General features: G+C 40.4%; 2 protein-coding genes across 2 annotated transcripts; both read right to left on the reverse strand.

Annotated features, from left to right (window-relative positions):
• Positions 1–12,733: 12,733 nt before the first annotated feature.
• On the reverse strand, positions 12,734–14,548 carry MELLADRAFT_114163 (uncharacterized protein; the record flags this gene model as incomplete). Its single annotated transcript, XM_007419000.1, has 7 exons — positions 12,734–12,880; positions 12,970–13,026; positions 13,245–13,505; positions 13,586–13,664; positions 13,739–13,835; positions 13,924–14,032; positions 14,150–14,548. 7 exons carry the CDS (start codon positions 14,546–14,548, stop codon positions 12,734–12,736), a joined length of 1,149 nt encoding a protein of 382 aa, XP_007419062.1.
• Positions 14,549–14,778: 230 nt separating this feature from the next.
• Positions 14,779–15,951, reverse strand: MELLADRAFT_114164 (uncharacterized protein; the record flags this gene model as incomplete). The annotated part of the gene is made up of 5 exons (XM_007418999.1): positions 14,779–14,840; positions 15,239–15,413; positions 15,517–15,653; positions 15,774–15,865; positions 15,917–15,951. The coding sequence occupies 5 exons, from the start codon at positions 15,949–15,951 to the stop codon at positions 14,779–14,781; spliced, it is 501 nt and encodes a 166-aa protein (XP_007419061.1).
• Between the last annotated feature and the right edge of the window lie 4,249 nt (positions 15,952–20,200).

A 20,200-nucleotide genomic window follows, 5' to 3' on the forward strand; every position in this document is an offset into this window, starting at 1 on the left:
TTCTTCTTCCCTCGAAGTTCATCTTTGGTGAATGACTTTACATGCAACTGATATCACCTGCGCCACTTTTGTTTCTTATATGGAAACCTTTACATTGTTACTAAACTCTTCAGCTGAGTCTATGTTTCATTGTCAGCATTAATCAAATAGTTAACCTATGCGCGTTCCTTCCTTATCGATGATCTTCAATCGGGGATTAATACAATATGCGGGTGGTACGATCCCTTTACCCACATCTCCCCGAAAAAGTGGCTTCAAATGTTCCAATGGAAGGAGAATATTTGAAGACTATTCAATTCTGTTTGTATTTAAGTAGCCTAATTAAAAACCTTAACATACGAGAATGTCTTTGACGCAGTGATAGACCGTTCGGTCGAGAGGCTTGCTTTGAAAAGGATGGTAATGTATACATCTGGGGAAAAGTGATACAACAGTATAAGTTCTGAACAGAATGGTTGCTCTATGTGCCTGAATTTTCTCCGTAAAACACAATTGAAACCTGCAGAAATGTTATGAAGTAATTTGCTTTATTTGAATTTGCCCGTGACCAGCGCTGTATGTCTGGTGTTGGACCAAAACTGGATGTCATTTTCTTCTCCTAGGGTAGAGAGGCCCATTAGCTATGTACCCGATATGAAGTCATCGAGGCCGACAAATTTCCGGGACGCTTTGTCTTGCTGCTTGCAGCTTGCTCACGACTGACGAATCCGATAAGTACCGTATTGTCAGAATGCCCTTGAATCCTTGAATGGTCGTTATTATTCATGACTCACAGAGAACCGCGATGGTATCGAACCGCGATGGTATCGAACCGCGATGGTATCGAACCGCGATGGTATCTACGTTCTTCCGATCCTTTCGGGCTGCAGGATGAGGTTTTTTACGGGGCGCTCTTTACCTTACCTTAACTATTCTCTTGAGATAAGTATGATGAAGTATGATGACTGAATTGAACAGCTGAATGATGTTGGACGAAACTCGAATTTCGTTTTGAGAAAGTCAGACAATGACTTGACCCCCAAACTTACGTGCCACAACACTATCGTAACCCGTGCTAGAGGATAGTCAGCAGGCGAGCAGCATATTGCATTACCATCCTCTATAAGGAGCTATAAGGATGCTGATTTGCCGATTGAAGAATTTTCGAATTTGTTACTTAAAACCTTGATTACGCCATTCCAATGCCACCTATTCGGCCCATTGTATGAAAGCATCATTTATACAAGCCATAATTGATGCGCCAAAAGAATCAAACGCGTAGATCCGCACTCTCGGGCATTTTTGGTGCTACGATGTATGCTTACCCCGGTACAATATGACACAATTTTGGGGAACACGACTTCTGTACCAAGTCAGAGAACTCTATTAAGCTTTTTCGGTTGAGCGCTCAAGTTGTATGGAAGAGGATCAGCGTGACTTGCCATTTTTGGTGTGGTTGAACCAGTGCTGAGACTTGCATCATGATGAACTCGATCTATTCAGTATCTGGGGACAACTGGATGATTCTTCTTTCTCATTCAAAGGCTCACACAGTCGAGGTTTTGATGCTCCATGTACACAAGTCGAGTCATTCTTGACGACTGAACTCAAGGCATTGAATTCATAGACAATGTGGACATAACATTTCGGATCACATTTCGGATCCAAAAAGGTGAAACAAAACCCTTCACATAGATGGCCGTAAGGAGACAAATTGTAGTAGCTTTGCAAATATCACTTCCAACATGGTTATGGATGTGAACACAACTTCAAAACTGATCTTAGAAGCATAGCTTGGTTTGAACAACTAGGATGCGACACTCAAAATTCAAGAACTTGAAACGAAGGCGCCACAAGTCGATACAAGTATAATGGGCAAGCGAGGGAATCGTTCGAATCGCGCTATCTAGAATTTCTAGAATGACAGTATGCTCGTGGAACTGAATGATTTTTTGGCAACCGATCAATTCACAGCGCAATAATATAGGAAAGTAAATGAGGCTTACTGCAATGACCACCGCAAAAGATACACCCGGGAGATATTGCACAGTATGTAACATATTTAGGACATTTTACATCTCGCTTCTGAAGCCTCGTCTGGGGATTTCAGAGTCAATAATATCATCAGTGCGGAGAATTAGATGCGATCCTCGTTGTCAAAGGGCGATCAAGGACGCACACTGGGTGAGGGTGCAACAGTTCCAAACAGAAAGAGAGCCAAAAACTGCGTAACAACAATTGCGATAACAAGGTGTGGCTATAAGGGCGCATCTTAGTCAGTTGAAGAAGCAAGGGGCACTAAGTGGAAATCACAAACCATATCTTCGCGCTTAGACACTTGAGCTCTAGAATTGAGAAGGGTATGTAAGAAAACAATTGGAGAGGAAGACGGAAGTTATGCGTTATACATAGTCCGGATGGAGAGAATATCTTTATCAAAGCCAAACAAAGTTCTATAGCGCTGAGAACGAAAGCTTTTGTGGGAGCAGGGGACAACGCTCAATGAGAGGACTATGTATTTATGTGATTGAGCTCAGCTATTTCTACCTCGCGATACTAGAGGCAATCTGGTTACCCCCCGCCAGACAGTCGGTTAGTTTTTGGTGACATTGTTGTTGTGATCGACTTCGTCATTGTTATGTGAATTACAAGTTTTATTGGTGTTGCGATTGGATTCGTCATTCATTCACTGTGATTTTCAAAAAACTTGACCAATTGTCAACAGGGTCTTCGACAAAACCCGAGGAAATTGGCGCCGAAAGTTCGGCAACTTCAAAGGCTGTTGTGTGATGCGATCGCAGTAAAATTGGAGTTCGAAGATGTGCTAAAAAAGCTTGTCCGCTCCGGAACCCAACCGGAAAGGGGAGCACCAAAGAATCGGGGGAGGTGTCCTGAGAATCTGATGATGAGATCTATTCTCAGCATGTGCGGACTCTAAAAACTTGTTTGACTCCGGCTCCCAGAACATCCATCCTTTTGATCCCACCGGATACCCAATAAGCCTATATTTAATCGCTCTATGATCAAGCTTCTTTCTAATTTCTTGAGGAATGTGTACAAATGCCCATGAACCAAATACTCTTAAATTATCGACTTGAGGTTTTCATTTCATAAAGACCTCATGCGGTGACTTTCCGTACGTGTTTGTATTCGGTGTCCGATTATGAAGATATGCACCTTGTGATTCTACTCACAATGTTAGGGTACAATTTATGAGTAGGAAGTAACTTGGCGTTTACATTACTTGGGAGATGCGAGGTCTTTATATAGACGAGCATCTTTGGGCGAAGTACAAATAAGGAAATAAGAGAAATACCTTTGCGGCCTTTTCTTAAAAAATTGGGGAAAGTAGGGGGGCTCAAGTCAAAATATTTGCGGCCTTTTTTTAAAAAATTGGGGAAAGTTTTTTACAGTACCGTGCTGTAAAAACTTTTCCCAATTCATAAAAACGGACCGTAAAAATTTCTCTCGGATCTCCTTCTGAGCAGCAAATTTACGCAAATTTGCGTAAATTTACTGCTCATAAAAATTTGGGATGCCGTATAACTTTTCCCAATTGCATAAAATTTTGCGTAAATTTTATGCAATTGGGAAAAGTTTTTTACGATAAAAGTAGTAAAATTTTTTGACTTGAGCCCCCCTAGTTTTTTACAGTACCGTGCTGTAAAAACTTTTCCCAATTCGTAAAAAAGGGCCGTAAAAATTTCTTTCGGATCTCCTTCTGAGCAGCAGATTTACGGCGTAAATCTGCTTCTCAAAAAAATTTGGGATGTCGTATAACTTTTCCCAATTGCATAAAATTTTGCGTAAATTTTATGCAATTGGGAAAAGTTTTTTACCATAAAAGTAGTAAGATATTTTGACTTGAGCCCCCCTATTAATTATAATCTTGTTAAAGAGATTATAAGCGATACTAACGAGACTAATTTTATACAAGTAACATACCGAGTAATCCCAAGTAATTGAAGTATTACCAATTACTTGAAGGAATATTAAGAATAATTCATAGCTTAATAGAATTGTACCAGCTGTTTTATGCTGAAGAACTATCGACACTAAATTCTTTGATTACCATTATTTAGATCTAAATAATGGATCAAGAGTAATCAAAGAAGGTCTTAATAAGACTTGTAATAAAATTAGGCTCTAGGTTTTTAAGAACACACTATTTGGATTACCAAAATATATGATTCAGGGATGAATCAAGAATTCAGGTTGAGGAATATTACACCCACATCTCAAGCGCATAATTCTTGAGTTTCTTTTTGTAATCATGAGATTACATTATGGGCGGGAGGGATTGTATTTTAAACGAAGTAATTTGGAATGAAAAGAAGTTCTAACAAGATAGATATCTTTGTATAGCAAAGGAGGTTGAAAATAATCTTGGTAAGAAATTCTTTCAATAATATACGATAATGGAATTTGGAAAAATAGAAAACGGATGAGGGGAATCAAATATTCCACCACTGTTCCTCATTATATAATCTATTGTGTTTTCTACCAAAATTAAAAAGATATTGAATAGACCAAGGCGTATCTGATTTGGTTCAATAGTCTTTTAATTAGCTTAGACCCTTTTCTTAATGTTGGTCTAGGCAATAATGATCTAAATCCAAAAAAATGGATTATTAATTGTAGATTATATTACGAGGTATTTTTTGACTGCATTACTCGTAATTGTGGACACCGCCCACCTCTGTCGTGCCTCCTCCGGAAAACTAACACCAATGGGCGACGTATTATAATAAAAAACCTTAAAAATACAGCCCTTTGCATAATGATGACTTTGGAGGAAAAAAAACCTTGAGGTCTTTTTAGAAAGTGACCAAGTTTTTTTGGAAAAGCTGCTGAGTTTTTTGAAAAGTCACTGGGTTTTTTTTGAAAACTTGCTCAGCATTTCCAAAAGTTGATGAGTTTTAAAAAAAAACCTTGTACAAAATTGGTCAATAGCTTGATAGCAAATCACCAGATCAATCAAAATCAAAACTTGCCAATCGTCTCAGTACCTTGTTTTTGAAGTTCAATCATTGTCAGTAAACTCCAGCCAAGTTGAGAGAGATGCACCGGATTCAGAGCTGATCAATTGTGATGAGGGATGGAATTTGATTGTTCAATCAACTTGAGAAAGAGCTTGCTCAGTTTTTGAAAAACTAGATGAATTTATGAAAAACTTGATGTGTTTTTGAAAAAAACTTGCAGGTTTTTTTTGAAAACTCAAGTGTTTTCTCTTTTTCCAAAGTCATCAATTCTGCAAAGGGCTGTAGCAATTACAACTCAAGGCTCAGTTTCGAGAGTCAAGTTACATATGATTTAGCATATGTAGCATGTGCAGAACTCACATCAAAGAGTGTGAACACACACAACTTTGATGTAAACCAAAGCTACATATATTTCACAGCCGTAACACATATGTAACAAACAAAATATACTTATAAACCAATAGTAATTGTGATAATGTAATTAACCTAACCATAGAACCACAATTTGTGTGCACTTGTAGTCCAAAGATTTCCAAGGTTCAGACTATATAAACCCTGGAAATCCAACCAAATTGAGAAGAAGAACATTATCACATTATTATTCAACAACTACACAACTTTGCTTTTATTCATCTTCCTAGTCTCAATTCTAATTTGATCCTCTTCTTATTCAAAGAAAGGTCAAAGAAGGTGGTGTTAAAGTCTATTATAACACCGGGAACTTTACACTCTGACTAATAGAGATTTCCCTATAGATTTAGAGTTTCTTATATCAGATGAATCCCAAATCTGATATAAGCAATACCCAAGGACTACTTCCTTACAAGGATTTACAAAACTTGAAACTCAAACCTTGTGTCTTGTTGCTTATTCTGTGTGCTCATTCAACTTTGTTTCTGATTAGACTCCATAATCAGTAGTTCTTGTAATATCCATTTGGTGGAATTAAAAGCTTGTACACCCACGTCTCTACCTGTTCATACTTGTAGATCTTGATCTACACAACTTCAGTAGAAGTTATTAGACCTTCTACAACATTTTCATTGACTCTACTAGCCTAACCCTAACCCTAGCGGTTAGGTAGCGCTTCCATTGCACATTCACCGGGTGATTGTGCAATGGTGAGGCAATTTTTTTATATTATGATTTGGAATGTTGAAAAGGAGAAAGATATACCAATTACAGCAGAATATTTACATTTATCAAATTGTAGATGTTAGTTTGACTAAAGAGTAAATTATTCAATTTCTCAAGTTTTTTTATATATGTCAAAGTTTTTTTCTTGATGAATTGGTTTTTGATTAGGTTGGCTAGAAGATGGAATCATGATGTGTTTTCAAAATCAAAAGATACTTCTACACCTTCAGCTCATTGGTAAATCATTTTATATTATGTATACTATCACTCTCATACGTTTTTATCATAAAACTGGCTTGGTTGTTTTGTACAGTGCACTTGACAATAAACGTGATTCTATAAAAAGTAAGTCACTTGCTTTCTATGACCACAATTTGAGTGTTAAATTGCCTATATGACAGTTATCTCTATTTGAAAAATTCTCACTGACTGAACTTTCTTATCCTGATGTGACTTGAAATTTTTTGCCAAAAAACTCAACGGTACAGTTGGAAATTATAGAACTTCAGTATTACAAATCTAATTTCTTTTCACAAATAAAATTATTGAAAAATTGATCACAGAAGCTATGAGCCAATTGGAGATTTTCCCTTCAAAGAGTGATGAATCTTTTGGTGGTTCAACCTTTGTGTGAACCATATGTTTACATGTTAGATATGTAAACATATCAACTGTAATGTGTGAGGCCAATACCAAAATCACTCCAAATTTCAGTTGTGGAGCAATAGCGGAGCGTTTTTGGTGTGCGCAATTGCACCACTACATATAGTGGTTGCTGCGCAGCGCACTTCAGGGTCTTGAAAGCCCATAGCGGTATGACCACAGTGCAATGGGACAGGACTGCGGTCTCTCCGCTATATAGCGGGGAAATAACCTGTTAGGCAGGGTCAGGGCCAGGGCACTTTTTCCTCCTCAAACATCACGCCACTCAGCCACTGATCTATTATACTTACCAACAATACAAATTGGAAACATACACAACTCAACCATAGATCAAAGCGTCAACCAATACCATGGACACCAGCCTCTCAAAAATGTTCAACCTGTGGCCGCCTTGTGGTTTTTCACAAATCAAAATGAATCAATATTTAAGCAAACTTAGGTATGGATTGCCTTCCCTTGATTACCCTCCGAATCCAGTTTGATCACTTACTCTCACATTTATCCCCTGATCTCACTCAGAAGCAATTTCAATAACTTACCTTCAAGTTTATCCCGTCAATCATCACTCATAATGCCACCAAAAAGCACACAAAAGAGCTCCAGTCTTCAGGTTCCAGCTCAGTCATCAACTAGGACCCTCCGACCACCCAGCCCTGCTCGCAACGAGCCAGGGTTTGTAGTACCGCCCAAAGATTCCCGGACATCTATTACCCTATCCTCTTGCCCTGGTAGTGACAGTCATACAAGAGCTTCCACCCCTGAAGACGGATTGCCCGCTCCCCTTTTGATTCGACCTGCAACGCCTCGACCACCAGCTAACACCCAGAAGAAAGACACTCCAGGTAAATCAGCAGCTCAAACAAAGGCTAAGGCTAAGCCTAGTGCCAAAGGAAAGGTATGTGGATTGAATCTAAATATGTGATTGCATCTGATGACATGACTGATCAATTTCACTTTGATTTTCAAGCTTCGTTCATCAACCAGCAAGAGGGCTAGATCACCATCAGGAAGTTCAGCAGGCGGCACTCCCCGATCTTCAAAGAGAACCAAAAACAACATAAGTTACTCCTTTATACTCTTGATTAGTTCCTTGTTCTCATCAATTTCTTTTCTCGTTATCTTACATCATCATGTTGTTTAGGAATTTGAGGTACCTGAAGGAGTCAACATGTCTCAAGACTCCGACATAAAGTTTCTTGGCACAACTGAACCAGGCTACAATCGTGTTTGGTCTGCTCGTGTGAAGGAACTTCTTGAATTCTTCAATGAACCCAAGGTAAGATTCTGTTATTTAACTTGTAACTTGTTTCTCTATGATCTTAACTTTGATCATATTGTTCAATCTATATCTTATTTTCACCTTGCCCTTTTTGCATCTCTCTATCTTTGTTTCTAGGGGACTAATTACAAGTGTAGATGGTGCCACAATACTTACAAAGGTGGATCTACGTTGTATTGGAATTTATGGGGTCATCAAGATGGAAACAAGATTCGACCTTCATGCACAATGAGACACAAAGCTATCACTGCGGGTGTTGTTCTTCCTCCTTCATATGCCAAACAACAGGAGGCTAAGAATAAGAAGAACTCAACTTTGACTTCTTATTTAAACGGACCAACTTTCACTGTAGAGTTGTTGAACATGATCTTGGTGATCTGGTTGGTTCAACATGCCCTTCCTTGGGCCTGATTCAAGGATCCATCAATCCGAGCTGCTTTTTACACCATCAATCGAGGTGCTGTTGTTTGTTCAAGAACGCGGGCATCCCAACAAGCAGTCTTACTTTACTCGGATTTACACAGCAAAGCTCTCAGCGCTGTCAGAGTAAGTGAAATTCTTTCCTTTTTGATCTTTTACTTTATTATTATACATTTCTCTGACTCATTGCTTTTGATCCATGTTGCAGAACAATAAAGGCAAGTTCTGTTTAATCCACAATGTCTGGACTACAAAGGGCAACAGGTTTGCCTCCATTGGCGCGGGTGCCAACTACATCAACAATGAATGGAATTACCGATCTACTCACCTTACTCTCAAATTGGTCGCATGGCGTCATTTTGGAGCACTGTTGGCCAGACCAATAGGAAGATTTTTGATTTGTCACAATCTTCACAAAAAGATAAGCATTTAATATTTTATCTTCTTTTTTGTTTTCTTCAACACGTACTTATTTTTGTTTGTAACTTACATGTTAGCTCAAACCACCAACAGTGGTGGTAACAACAGACCAATGGCGTCCGAAATGCAGACCATGTTTGCAAGCGCCGATGACCCAGTTGTTTGGCATGCACCTTCACATAATGTTAGATGCTACACTCATAAGCTCAACCTCACGGTTGGCCATGGGCTTAAAGCACTTGGTCAGAAGGTAAGTACCCAAAAACCAACTATTCCACATGGATTTGCACTTCCGGTTCCGGTTCTCAAAGTGAATGGTGGCAATGATGCAATCGAAATGGACAAATCCAAATCCAAGGAGGAAGATACTGATGGCTTACCGGACAAACTGGACGGGGTTGATGATGATGACGACGATGAGCAATGCCTTTCCACTGCCGATGCTGCTGAGGAAGACGACTTGTTTGCACGTGCCCTCAAAAAGGTGAATAGTAACCCTCTTCCACTCTTAAAAATATATATTGTTGCTGATTATGGTTTTATTCTTGCGCTCAATGTTGTAAACAATCAGGTTGATACCGTCAGTGGGCAGATTGCCAGTAGCGCTGCCAGGCGAAACAATTTCAAGTCACGTTTGACGTGTATGGGTTGCAAAGTACAGATGCTAAAACGGCCATGTAAAACACGCTGGAACAGCCATTATGAGAGCCAAAAGGTGGCTTGCGAGGCACAGGAAGTAAGTCCTTCTTTCCTTCTCTTTCATTCTCTTATTTTATTCTCTCAACATCTACTCTCTTGTTCTTTTGTTCATTTATTTACATCGTCTTTGGTTTTAGGTAATCAATTCTATGCTTGCCGCTGATCACAAAGCATTATTCTTTAAGGGTGTGACGATCTCGACTGCAGACTGGCATGCAGTGGAGGGTTAGGGGAAGATCAAGGACGGTTGACAAAGATTGATGATGATGAAAGAGTTTTTGGAAAAGAGCAAGACGGGAAGCAGGTACTTTGAAGCTCTTGAGACAGATGGTAGAATGTCTCTGGTTGGAGGTGTTGATACCTGTGAGACCAAGCTTGTAGCTAGTTGGCCAACATGTGGTTTTTGGCTGTGGTAGAATCTAACATTGTTGTTTGAATTGTACAGTTTCAGAAATGTATTTTATGATTTTTGGTGTTTGGTTTTTGATTTTTGGTATTTTGGTTTTTTGGTTTTTGGTGTTGCTGGTACTTTTTGTCAAAAGGTGACAATGCAATGAAAACGATGTCAACCACTGGAAATTTGGGCAAAAAGGGGTTCTGCCATGATTTTTACTCCAGTACAGGGGACTTATCCCTGTATTTGAGTATTTTCTATAGTTTTGTCCTTGATTTTTGAATTTTGCACCCAGGAATTGTGATTTTTGATTTTTGAAATTTTGCATTGTCACTTTGGAACGTCTCACATTCCGTAGATACCCAAAGAATTAATTTTTTATTCTTTCTATAGTGTTTATTTGTCCAATCTTTTGTTTGTTTGTTGTTGTGAGGCAAAAGTAATTATATTTTGAAACAGTGTAATAGGTTGTTAAGTGTCAGTGATCAATTGTTTGCTTTGCAAATTTATCAAATCTTAAATTGCAAGCATTCACTCTAGAATCAATGCTGCTGACCAGTTCATGTGTACAGATGGTAAAATTTTTGGTATGTACTAGGAGACTGTGACAGTCCAATGACAATATATGGGTCAAAACACAGTACATATATGCAATGAAGCGGAGAGGTACCCTAGGTCTTACAATTCATGGCCACAAGCACAGCATGACAAAAATCATGCTCACTACATTTTGACCATGCAGGCACTCCAAAAAAGACAAACAAAATCAAGAAAAAAATTGGTTTGCTTGATCAAAAGACACTGGCTTCATTGGTTTAATGCTGGAAATGTTTTGAAAGGAAGGCAAATATAAGGGGAAGAGGAACAATGCTTAAATAATCTGTGTGTGCATGTGGCACAGTGTGACATAAGTAAGAAGCCTAGGCTATCCAACATCCCAAACTATGTGGCAGCTGAGTGGCTGAAGAGTTGAAGGGTGAATTCACGCAACAGTATGATTGATGTTGAAGTGGGTTCAAGTACATAGTGATTTGAGTCAATGGGTGCTGTGATGAAAGTTTGAGAGGATGTGGTCAGTGTGGTCAGATTGATGGGTCAGAGAGTACTTTGGATGTCACCAGGTGAGACATCCATGCTCCCACAATCACGCAAGGAGATTGGTTGGTCAAGATGAAAGGACAACTGGTTTTTCAGCCTAACATTAAGTTACCAGTGTGAGAATGTGGTTGTAATTTTACACAACCCACCTTCAATGTAAGACCATTCATTGGTTTGAGGAGGTTTATCAGGGTTATCAGAGTGTTCCCAGGAAATTCCCCAATTCTTTGGTTTACCACCGGAAAGTTCATTTGCTGTGTGGTCTCGACTCTCTGCTGCAGGCACCAGTGAGTGTTTCAGGTGGTGGTCCACAAACCAGGGTCTTGGATGACTTCAACGGCTGTCAACCTTGGACAGTCCAAGACAGATCTAATCTGGATTCCAATCCTTTCACAGGTGATTGTTACATATGTATGTCAGGGTAGGCCCTTGCACTGTCCCCAGAGTTAAACCCATGTGGGAAGGGGAGGGGAAGGGGTCAAGGAGGGTTAGGGTGAAATTAGGGGAGTGCCTCAGCTTGACAAAGCCCTCTCTTCACAGCCGTGTCTGCGCCCTCACAGAGGGGCCTAGGACTAATCATGGATTTTGGGCATGAGCACTACAAGGATTAAGTGTTCTCAAGTAGTTTTTTGCATCTTTATGCTTCCTTCACAAGCAAGCCTCACTGGACTCCACAGGCAAAGTTCAAAAAAACTTTCTACGTGATCCCGTAGCCTAACATGATAAGCAATCTGAGTAATGTGGCCAAAAAGTTGTGTGAAAATTCTTCCAACACACCTGTATTGTTGATTCAAAAATTAGGTATGCTGTGGAAACACGCTGTACGCCCCCTACAAGTGGGACATAAGGCTTGAAAACATGCCTCAAGAACAACATGATGAAGTGGTCTTTACCTCTGGATAACAAAAGATGTGCATGTAGAAAATTATTATGAACAACTTTGCCTGCGGAGTAAAGTGAGGCTTGCTTGTGAGGGAAGCGTAGAAATGCAAAGAACTACTTAATAAGGCCACTTAATTCTTGTAGTGCTCACACCAAAAATCCACAATTATTCCTAAGCCACTCTGTGAGGGCACAGACAAGGCCGTGCAGAGAGAGCTTTGTTAAGCTAAGGAGTGCCAGTGAATCCGGGGAGTCAATGCTGCAGTAAGCCAATGGTAAGGTGAGGCACAAGGTTAGCATGGATTCCAAGTTGTGAGAGTGACAAGCGGTCCAGCTCCTTCACCACTGGCACAAGTTGGAGTAAGACTACTAACATGTTGCAGGTACATATATCCTAGTGAAAGATCTGCACAAAACTATACACGCACACAACATTAAACACAAACAACATGAACAAATCTAAGTAAGAATACAAGAATAGGACAATAGGGGGTTTCAAGTTGAATATTTTTACGCATTTTTACGCTACAACAACTTGCCCGTTGTTGTAAACTATGCGTAAAAGTTTAAAGCGGGACACCTTTTTAGGTATCCCGATTTAAAAATACACTGGTTTTACGCATAATTTTTTTTCAAAAAACTTGCCCGAATTTTTAAAAAATACACAAAAAAAATCCAAACTTGAAACCCCTATTTTCTGAGGATCTGGGGATACAGTCCCCAGTACCAACATATGTGTTCATTCTATGGTGTGCCAATGGGGGGAGCATCACAAACTTACTAAGTCCCAAGCCGGACCTGACCATGTGTAACTACAAAGTGGCAGCCATCTAGTGCCACTGGGGCTCCTTCTTTGGAACCGGGGACACTGATCTTGTGCTTTGAAATCTGGATATAGGACGCCTCAAGGTTGAGGCTGGTGCCCAACTGGAAACAACCATATAACACCATCCGAAGAACAAAAGGTTCACCACCACTCCAGGAGAAATAACTCGGAGAAACTCATAACATCTGACCCAATCATGCAATGTTTGATCAAATGGGGCATAAGCACATCTTCCTTTATCTCCAGGCTGAAGACAAGGGGTTCACAAGGTCAAGAAGTGGGTATCACACAGGATATAGGGACAACATCGGGTGGTACAAATAACTCATTAAAAAACCCAAAGAAACTCGAGACGTCCAGACTGCATTCGGTAATAAATAATATAGTTCACAAAGTTCAAAAGCACGGACTATCCGACATTTGTATTATCTCGATCTCCTCGCGAGTCACCATAGTGGAGCGCACAACACTTATATCATCGGTAGGCTTGCGCCGAGTTGCCTGCTTGTGAACGCTAGCATTATCTTCTGTTTTCTGTGAATCTATTGATTGTGCTTCGCAAAGACCAGGGAAGTTGACAGTTTCCAATTCGGTCTCATTATCCCAAAATGCTGTGGTATCCCATCCCAAAATGTGGGAAGTCATTTGCGGAAGGGCTTGATCCTCAAATGCTAGGGGCACTTGTTGAAATTTTGATTCATCTGATCGCTCTGTCAGGATTCGCCACTGTGAGTTTACCAGCCAAAAATTGTCATGATGTCAGCTGGTCTATTCGGACTCGAGATGGATATATAATTCCGTCTTACTGATTGGACCAGAAGCGCTGGTGTCATGAAGACACCCGGAAGCTGGGTGACAATGGCTGAGGCAATTCTCCAGTTTAGCCTATCAAGAAGGAATGCATACATATGAGGTCACTGCCACATGCACAACGTGATATATGTCCTCGATCCACTCACTTGACGAGATTTTTTGCAGTATACATCTGAAAGACCGCCTCAAAGAGTTGAGAGATTATGCTTAGGGTAACAAGACTAGAAGACCTGCACAGAAACTCTAGATAATTTGATAAGCAGAGCCGTCTAATAGAAGAACCTCGTTGAATATCGATGTGAACAATCTGAATCCCAAGAGAATAACTTACTGAACTCTGCCTCTAACTCTTGCCAGATAGGGGAAGACAATCGAGCATCTACAACCATAGTATCTAACTCGCGTTTACACAGAATTTGGTTGAGCATACGTAGCAGTAACTGAACTGTGAAGAGATAGAACTTTGAAAGTTTGCCTCAGTCTCTTTCTTACCATTGAATGAGACAAGCCCAGCATGCAGCTCCCAAGATCGAGTCTGTGAAAAAAGAGGTACTCACAACTGCGAGTGCAACTGCCAAAGCTATCCAGGTGATACACCACCCGTTGATTATCATACTAGTTTCTGACACTATTTGAACTGAAATGCTTAGCTCGTGCGAGAGATCGCTCCAAGAGATTTGTGCGGTGCCATTTATCTCCCAAGAAACGGCCGCTCGCCTCAGCAAGTCGAGGATCCGGATAACAGTTATCTCTGCTTCATGGCAGTTCCTTGCGATACAGATTGTCCAGTAAGCATTCAAAGCGATGGTGATGTTCAACCATGACATCCACGTGAAGTTATAGACAGCTGGAGTAAGCATTCGAGGGAACCGGCTATTCTTGATTTCTGTTACGTCGCAGAGACTGAATGCGTTGTAGAACCGGAAGGGACGCCGTTTGAAAAATTCAAAGTTCATGGATGTTCAAATGTGCTTCAGTGAGCAAAAGCAAGTTCGAGGACTGGGTAGGTAAAAGAAGGAATGACAAACCAAGCATAACACAAAGACCAGGCATTTAACATAATTCCCAAATAGGACCTAAAAGGATTTTTTCGCAGCTTGTGAGCAGATATCGAACGCTCTCGATTGTGATTGAAACCTACGGGAGCCACCTGAGGGTTTTGTGATGAAGAATTGCACTATCGCGATCAGTAAGGATGCTTAAACATGATCACTGCCTCAAAAAAACTACACCCACGCCAAACCGTACCTAGAAGGAAATCATCGGGGAGTCAGTCAGTCACGGGGAAGAATGAAGTCGTGGAATACAATCTCTTCACTATTTTGGCTGATATAAGAGCTTACCACAGAATGAGGTACCAACCTATGCTCCCAGGGCGTATTCCTACGTGTTTATAAATCTTTACAGATTAACCGCAATAAGCAAATACCACATGCGGGGGAGGCTCAAAAGACTTTGACCCTCACGTTGTAGTTTTCACACGCCGCCAACAAGTACAAAATGCTAGAAAAAAGCTCCGACACAGCAATGACCATTGAGCGATTGGGGACCACGTAACGAGTGCCTCTTCCTGTTCAAGATATATCAGAAAGCGCGACTAAAACTGATATCCAGCATTATCAAAAGATTCTTCGGGCAGGACTCACCCAGTTGCGGGATCCTTCGAAATAGAAACCAGTGTTTCTTCCGGCTCTCAGGGCCCTTACATAGCGGTATCACCATGATTGCTGCGCAGATGAGTATGAGGATACCTCTCGTGATGGCAAACAAGATCAAGATGGCTAAAGCCCAGGAAGGGAATTGGGGGTTGATGAGTTTCTCCTGTTTTACATTGATTGTGGTTGAGAACAGATGAAGAGGAGCTCATTAATTTTCAGCACAAAGATTTGTGTCACACTAGTCTGGCCTGGAAACACCAACTGACAATTGTATTGATTTGCGCCCTAAACGGGTTCGCGTCCAGTGGGGTACCAGTATTTGCCGAGTTTGGACGACTAGAGGACTGCTCCATGTCATTCCCCTGAGACCTTGGGTTGTGGAGAGGCTGGTCGACACTGAGTGCTGTGTAGGATGCAGATAAATTCAACTCAGCAACTTGCTAGGGCGTGATAGGGTGTGCTCTGTCAAGACGAAATGAAATGTAAAAGTCTCTCACAAGGGACCAAGAGGACCACAACGTACGAGCAATCAGGTGCAATCGCGTTTCGGATGCCGAACGTATGTGAGTTTGAGAGCTTGACGAGATCGTGAAGCTTGCTTGGCTCTCCGAAGAGCTTTCGCGATTTCAACTCAAAGTCAAACGCGCCTCTCGATATGTAGCTCACCTCTCGAGTCTTGCTGAATCTTGTTGAATGACCATGACTTCAATTAGCTTCAATTGAGTCGGTTTGGTATGTAAAATAGCTTCGACCTCCGACAGCCTCCGACGCTTGGAACTGATGTTTATTTATATGTTTGGTAGTACATATATACATACTTCCCTGTCCTGGGCTTGATTCGCCTCGAACGCTCGCTCACGTCTTCCTTTACTTTGACAATCAGATTTCAAAACGAGTTCTTTCACTGTCTTCCACTGGTGCTAACGTCCCTGTTGCTTCCCTTCAAGCTCACCAAGACGAATTGATCGGCGAGTCACGGAGAACGCAGAGAACCTCTGGAGTCTGAACAAACAACATCTCAGCTTTGGGCAAAAAACCACCGGTCTCTATGCCAGATTTACTCACGTAGTTTGACAGATTTACGACATGGTGTTGTCATTAGATGCCATGATCGGTGATCGAGAGCCATGATCGGTGATCGAGAGGATCCAACAGCTTTCAACAAGCCTGGGAAAAGTCCCGCAATATCGCATGCTGTAACCAAGCTCGAGTCGAGTGAGAGAATTTGAAGGGTTGCGCAAGTTGAGAGCGGCTGCACCCGGGGCCCGGTAAAAGTCACCCTAAGTCACCGCACTCAGGTGGTGGGCGCGGATTTGACAGAGAGAGGCGCCCCGGGCGCAGGATCGCTGTCTGGGGCGCGCCTAAGTGGCAGGGGACGTGTGGGTGCGCCTTTGAAGCAAAAAAAAAACATTAAAAACATGAAAAAATCTTCTCAAACAGCAATCAAGGCTGTGATGGAGCTCAAACACAACTGGTAATGTGAGAAAAGCTGTTTCAAGTCAGGATGACAACACTTTCAAGATAACAATCACAGAATTTTTTTGTTCAAGAACTATTTTAAGGGTCTTGCAACTCAGGTGAGCAATCAATAGCAGAAATATGCCCAGTGGGGCTCATCTGTAGGGCTTTCTCCGGCTTGAAAGTTAGACAAACCAAAATGACAACATAATAAGTTTCCGCTAGCTCAAGGTTAGGCCCAAGAAGACCTTCTACGCTTCAGGTTATCCAAGTCTTGCATATGGGTGTGCCACCCCTTGTTTTTTAAAATATTTGGTGTGCCTTTTGATGCACCAAATACACTGCACCCAGCACCTGACACCACCCAAATTTTCAAGACATTTCAGAAACATCCCATTTTCAATTCGTTTGAGATGTTTCAGAGCCGTTTTCCCAAACACTGGCTGATGGACAGTGGGAATTGTGGGAATGGAAATGGGGTGTACAAGCCTGTACTGACCACCATGTGTCAATTCAGATCTGTTCAGATCTGGAGGAATAAGCTGAGCAGTAAGTATTGTACATATAGTGGCAAAGAGACGGGTTAAGTTTGATACAGCGGCTAGTGTCAGAGCCTTTGAGATTCAATCAGAAATCACTGTTTTTCAAATTCAATGTTCTTGCTTAAAGTTTAACATTTTAAGGGCCCGTTTGGCTGGTTTTTGAAAAATCAAATTTTGGCTTTTTCGGTTACCAAACAGTTGACCAATAAGGACAACAAAAGATCAAAAAGATCGTCGTTGACCTTTTGATCACCGGTTGACTGTTTGATAACAATGAAATGAAAAGTCTTTTTCAATCAAAACTTGACCAATTGAACCTTGAAAATCAATCAGTTTGTTTTTGTTTTTGTTTTCCCATCCATCCATCCATTTCGGTCATCAACAACCAAGATCATTGTTCCTTTTGTTTTTAAACACTTCACATCAAGTAATTTAAATCATGGAGCATCGTCCTTGCTCTTCCCTTCAGTCTCTCACACCTGAAAAGTGTGTTAAAAATAAAAAGTTGCTCAAGCTGCAATTTCTCAAACAGCTCGTTGCTGTTCAACAGCCACAATTTCAAAACTTTTGCTACTTTAGCACGGGTGTGCAGGCCTGTGCAGCTCAAATCCTGCCTCATCTCACCAAAGCTCCGCGTCTTACGTCCATCCTCAGCGGTCAGGCTTGGATTGATGAGCTTATTGCTAGTCCAAATAACTCGGTTTTCTATGATAACCTTGGAATGGACAAATATGTTTTTTTGAACTACGTTCAGTACTTTAAGAAACTGGGATTTTATATGACTCCCGTTGGATCACCGGAACTGAGAAGTTGGCTATCCTTATCTATACTGTCATAACTGACCTGTCTAATTGTTAACTCCAAAACCGTTTTCAAAGATCGGCCAATACTATTTCTAAGTAATTCATCTATCTTTTATTTTTTGCTTTTTTTTGCTTTTTTTCGAATTTTCTCATCACTATTTCCTTTGGCTAGGACAATCAATCACCTTATTAAATGAATTCCAACAAAGGAGATTTACTCAGCAAATATATTCCTTTGGAGCTGAAGGAAGTATGGCCGACGGTGCTCTTTGGACTTTGGCTCAAAGTCGTGATCTTACTATCCCCGCTGGAAAATATTATCTCGGTGATGCTGTCTTTGCTCTCATTGAAGATTGTATTGTTCCTTTTCAAAAAGTCCGTTATCATTTGCAAGAGTGGGAAAAGAAAGGTTTCAAGTGAGATTTCTTCTTCTTCCATCATTTTCATACTTTTCTCTGTCTTTCTTCTTCTCACCACTCCTATCCTTCCATATTAGACCAATGAATAAAGAAGAACTATTCAATCTTTGACATGCTAGCGCACATAACATTGTTGAGTGTATCTTTGGAGTTTGCAAGAAGCGCTTTAAGCTCATGGCTCACGGGTGTGAATACACCATCAAGATTCAAATTTCAATGGTCACTGTTATGTGCTTCATTCACAACTTCATTTGTGTTGAAGATCCAAAAGGTTCAGCTGAAGAATTCCCTCAATTCAGAGAAGGATTCATTCCGACCCTCAAGATACTACGTAAGCGCCTACTCAAGAACAATCTGGCTATCTTCAAGAATTTGGTAGTACTGCTGAAGGTAATAGCTATGCTAAAAACCTCAGAGATCAAATTGCAGAAGACATGTGGAGGGATTACTTAGTAGAGACTGAAAGAAGAAAAAAAGTCAATCGAGCTAAACAAAGACATGGACTACCTTTCATGTATCCTGGTATTTGAAGTGTATTTATCTTACTTATGTTTATTATCTCACAACTCTCATCATAGCAGTTTTATCTTATACATGTATCATGTATTGCAAGTCTCAATCAATCAATTACATTTGACATGTGTTGCAAGTCATTTCTATTTTTACATTTATTAATCAAATCTTTTGTTTGGATTTGTTCAATAAAAGTTCCTCTCATATTATAATCATTTCATCACAAGACTTGTATTGTTTAACATTGCAATCACTAAATAGTCAGACAGTCACTACTACATTTGTATCAGCATGTATATATACAAATGTAGTTGATAATATTTTATTTAAAAGGTTTAATTGATTTTATTTCAAAATACAGCTACTATTTTTTTGTTAAAAAGGTTTGATTGATTTTATTCAAGACACACAGCTACAAGTTTTAATTGATTTTATTTGAGATTACACAGCTACTATAATTCCATTCAAATTTGTTGACAAAACTTTGATATTTTAATATTAATCTTGAAGGTAATTGATAGATAGAGAAATGTTAAATAGTCACAATTAGTCAGTAGATATTGGATGAATGATCAGAAATGAACTACTTACTTTTTTTGTTGAGGATGTATTGGAGCCAACCATCACGCTCAGAAGGTGGTGTATTGACAAAAGTCTCAGCCATCACAGGATTTTCAGCAAATAGATTTAAAGCAATGTAGCGTTGAGTGGGTTCAAGAGATGATTTGTAAATGAGAGAAACAGCTAAAGCATGGGTTGAAGGCTTTTCAGCTTGAATTGTGTTAGCTGCATGGTTGATCAATGCTGAAGTGGAATCAAATGAAGATTGAATGTTTGAGCCAAATTCTTTCATATCAGTCAACATCCCATCAAGAATTTGAACACCTGATTGTTTCTTTGCTTTAACCGGAGCACAAGCAGCTAATGCTACCTTAGAAGTACGGTGTTGCTTTGCCGCTGGAGCTTCATCTGAGTCTGAGTCTGAGTTGTCCTTGGGCTTGAAAGCAACGTCCATTGATTCCAATGTGTCCGGAGAAGGCAATTTGGGGTAAGGATCGAATTCAGGTGGTGGAGAAAAGAAGGGATTGTCGGCTTGGTCAGCAAAAGGGGAAGGGATGTTGGTTCTGTTGAAAATTGGGCTACTTGAAGTAGGCAGGTTGGTTCTGTTGATGATTGGGCTGTTGGATGTTGAACCAAGATTGGTGTTATCGACAA

This window comes from Melampsora larici-populina, assembly GCF_000204055.1.
Source record: "Melampsora larici-populina 98AG31 unplaced genomic scaffold MELLAscaffold_118, whole genome shotgun sequence".
Taxonomy (NCBI): Eukaryota; Fungi; Basidiomycota; class Pucciniomycetes; order Pucciniales; family Melampsoraceae; genus Melampsora; species Melampsora laricis-populina.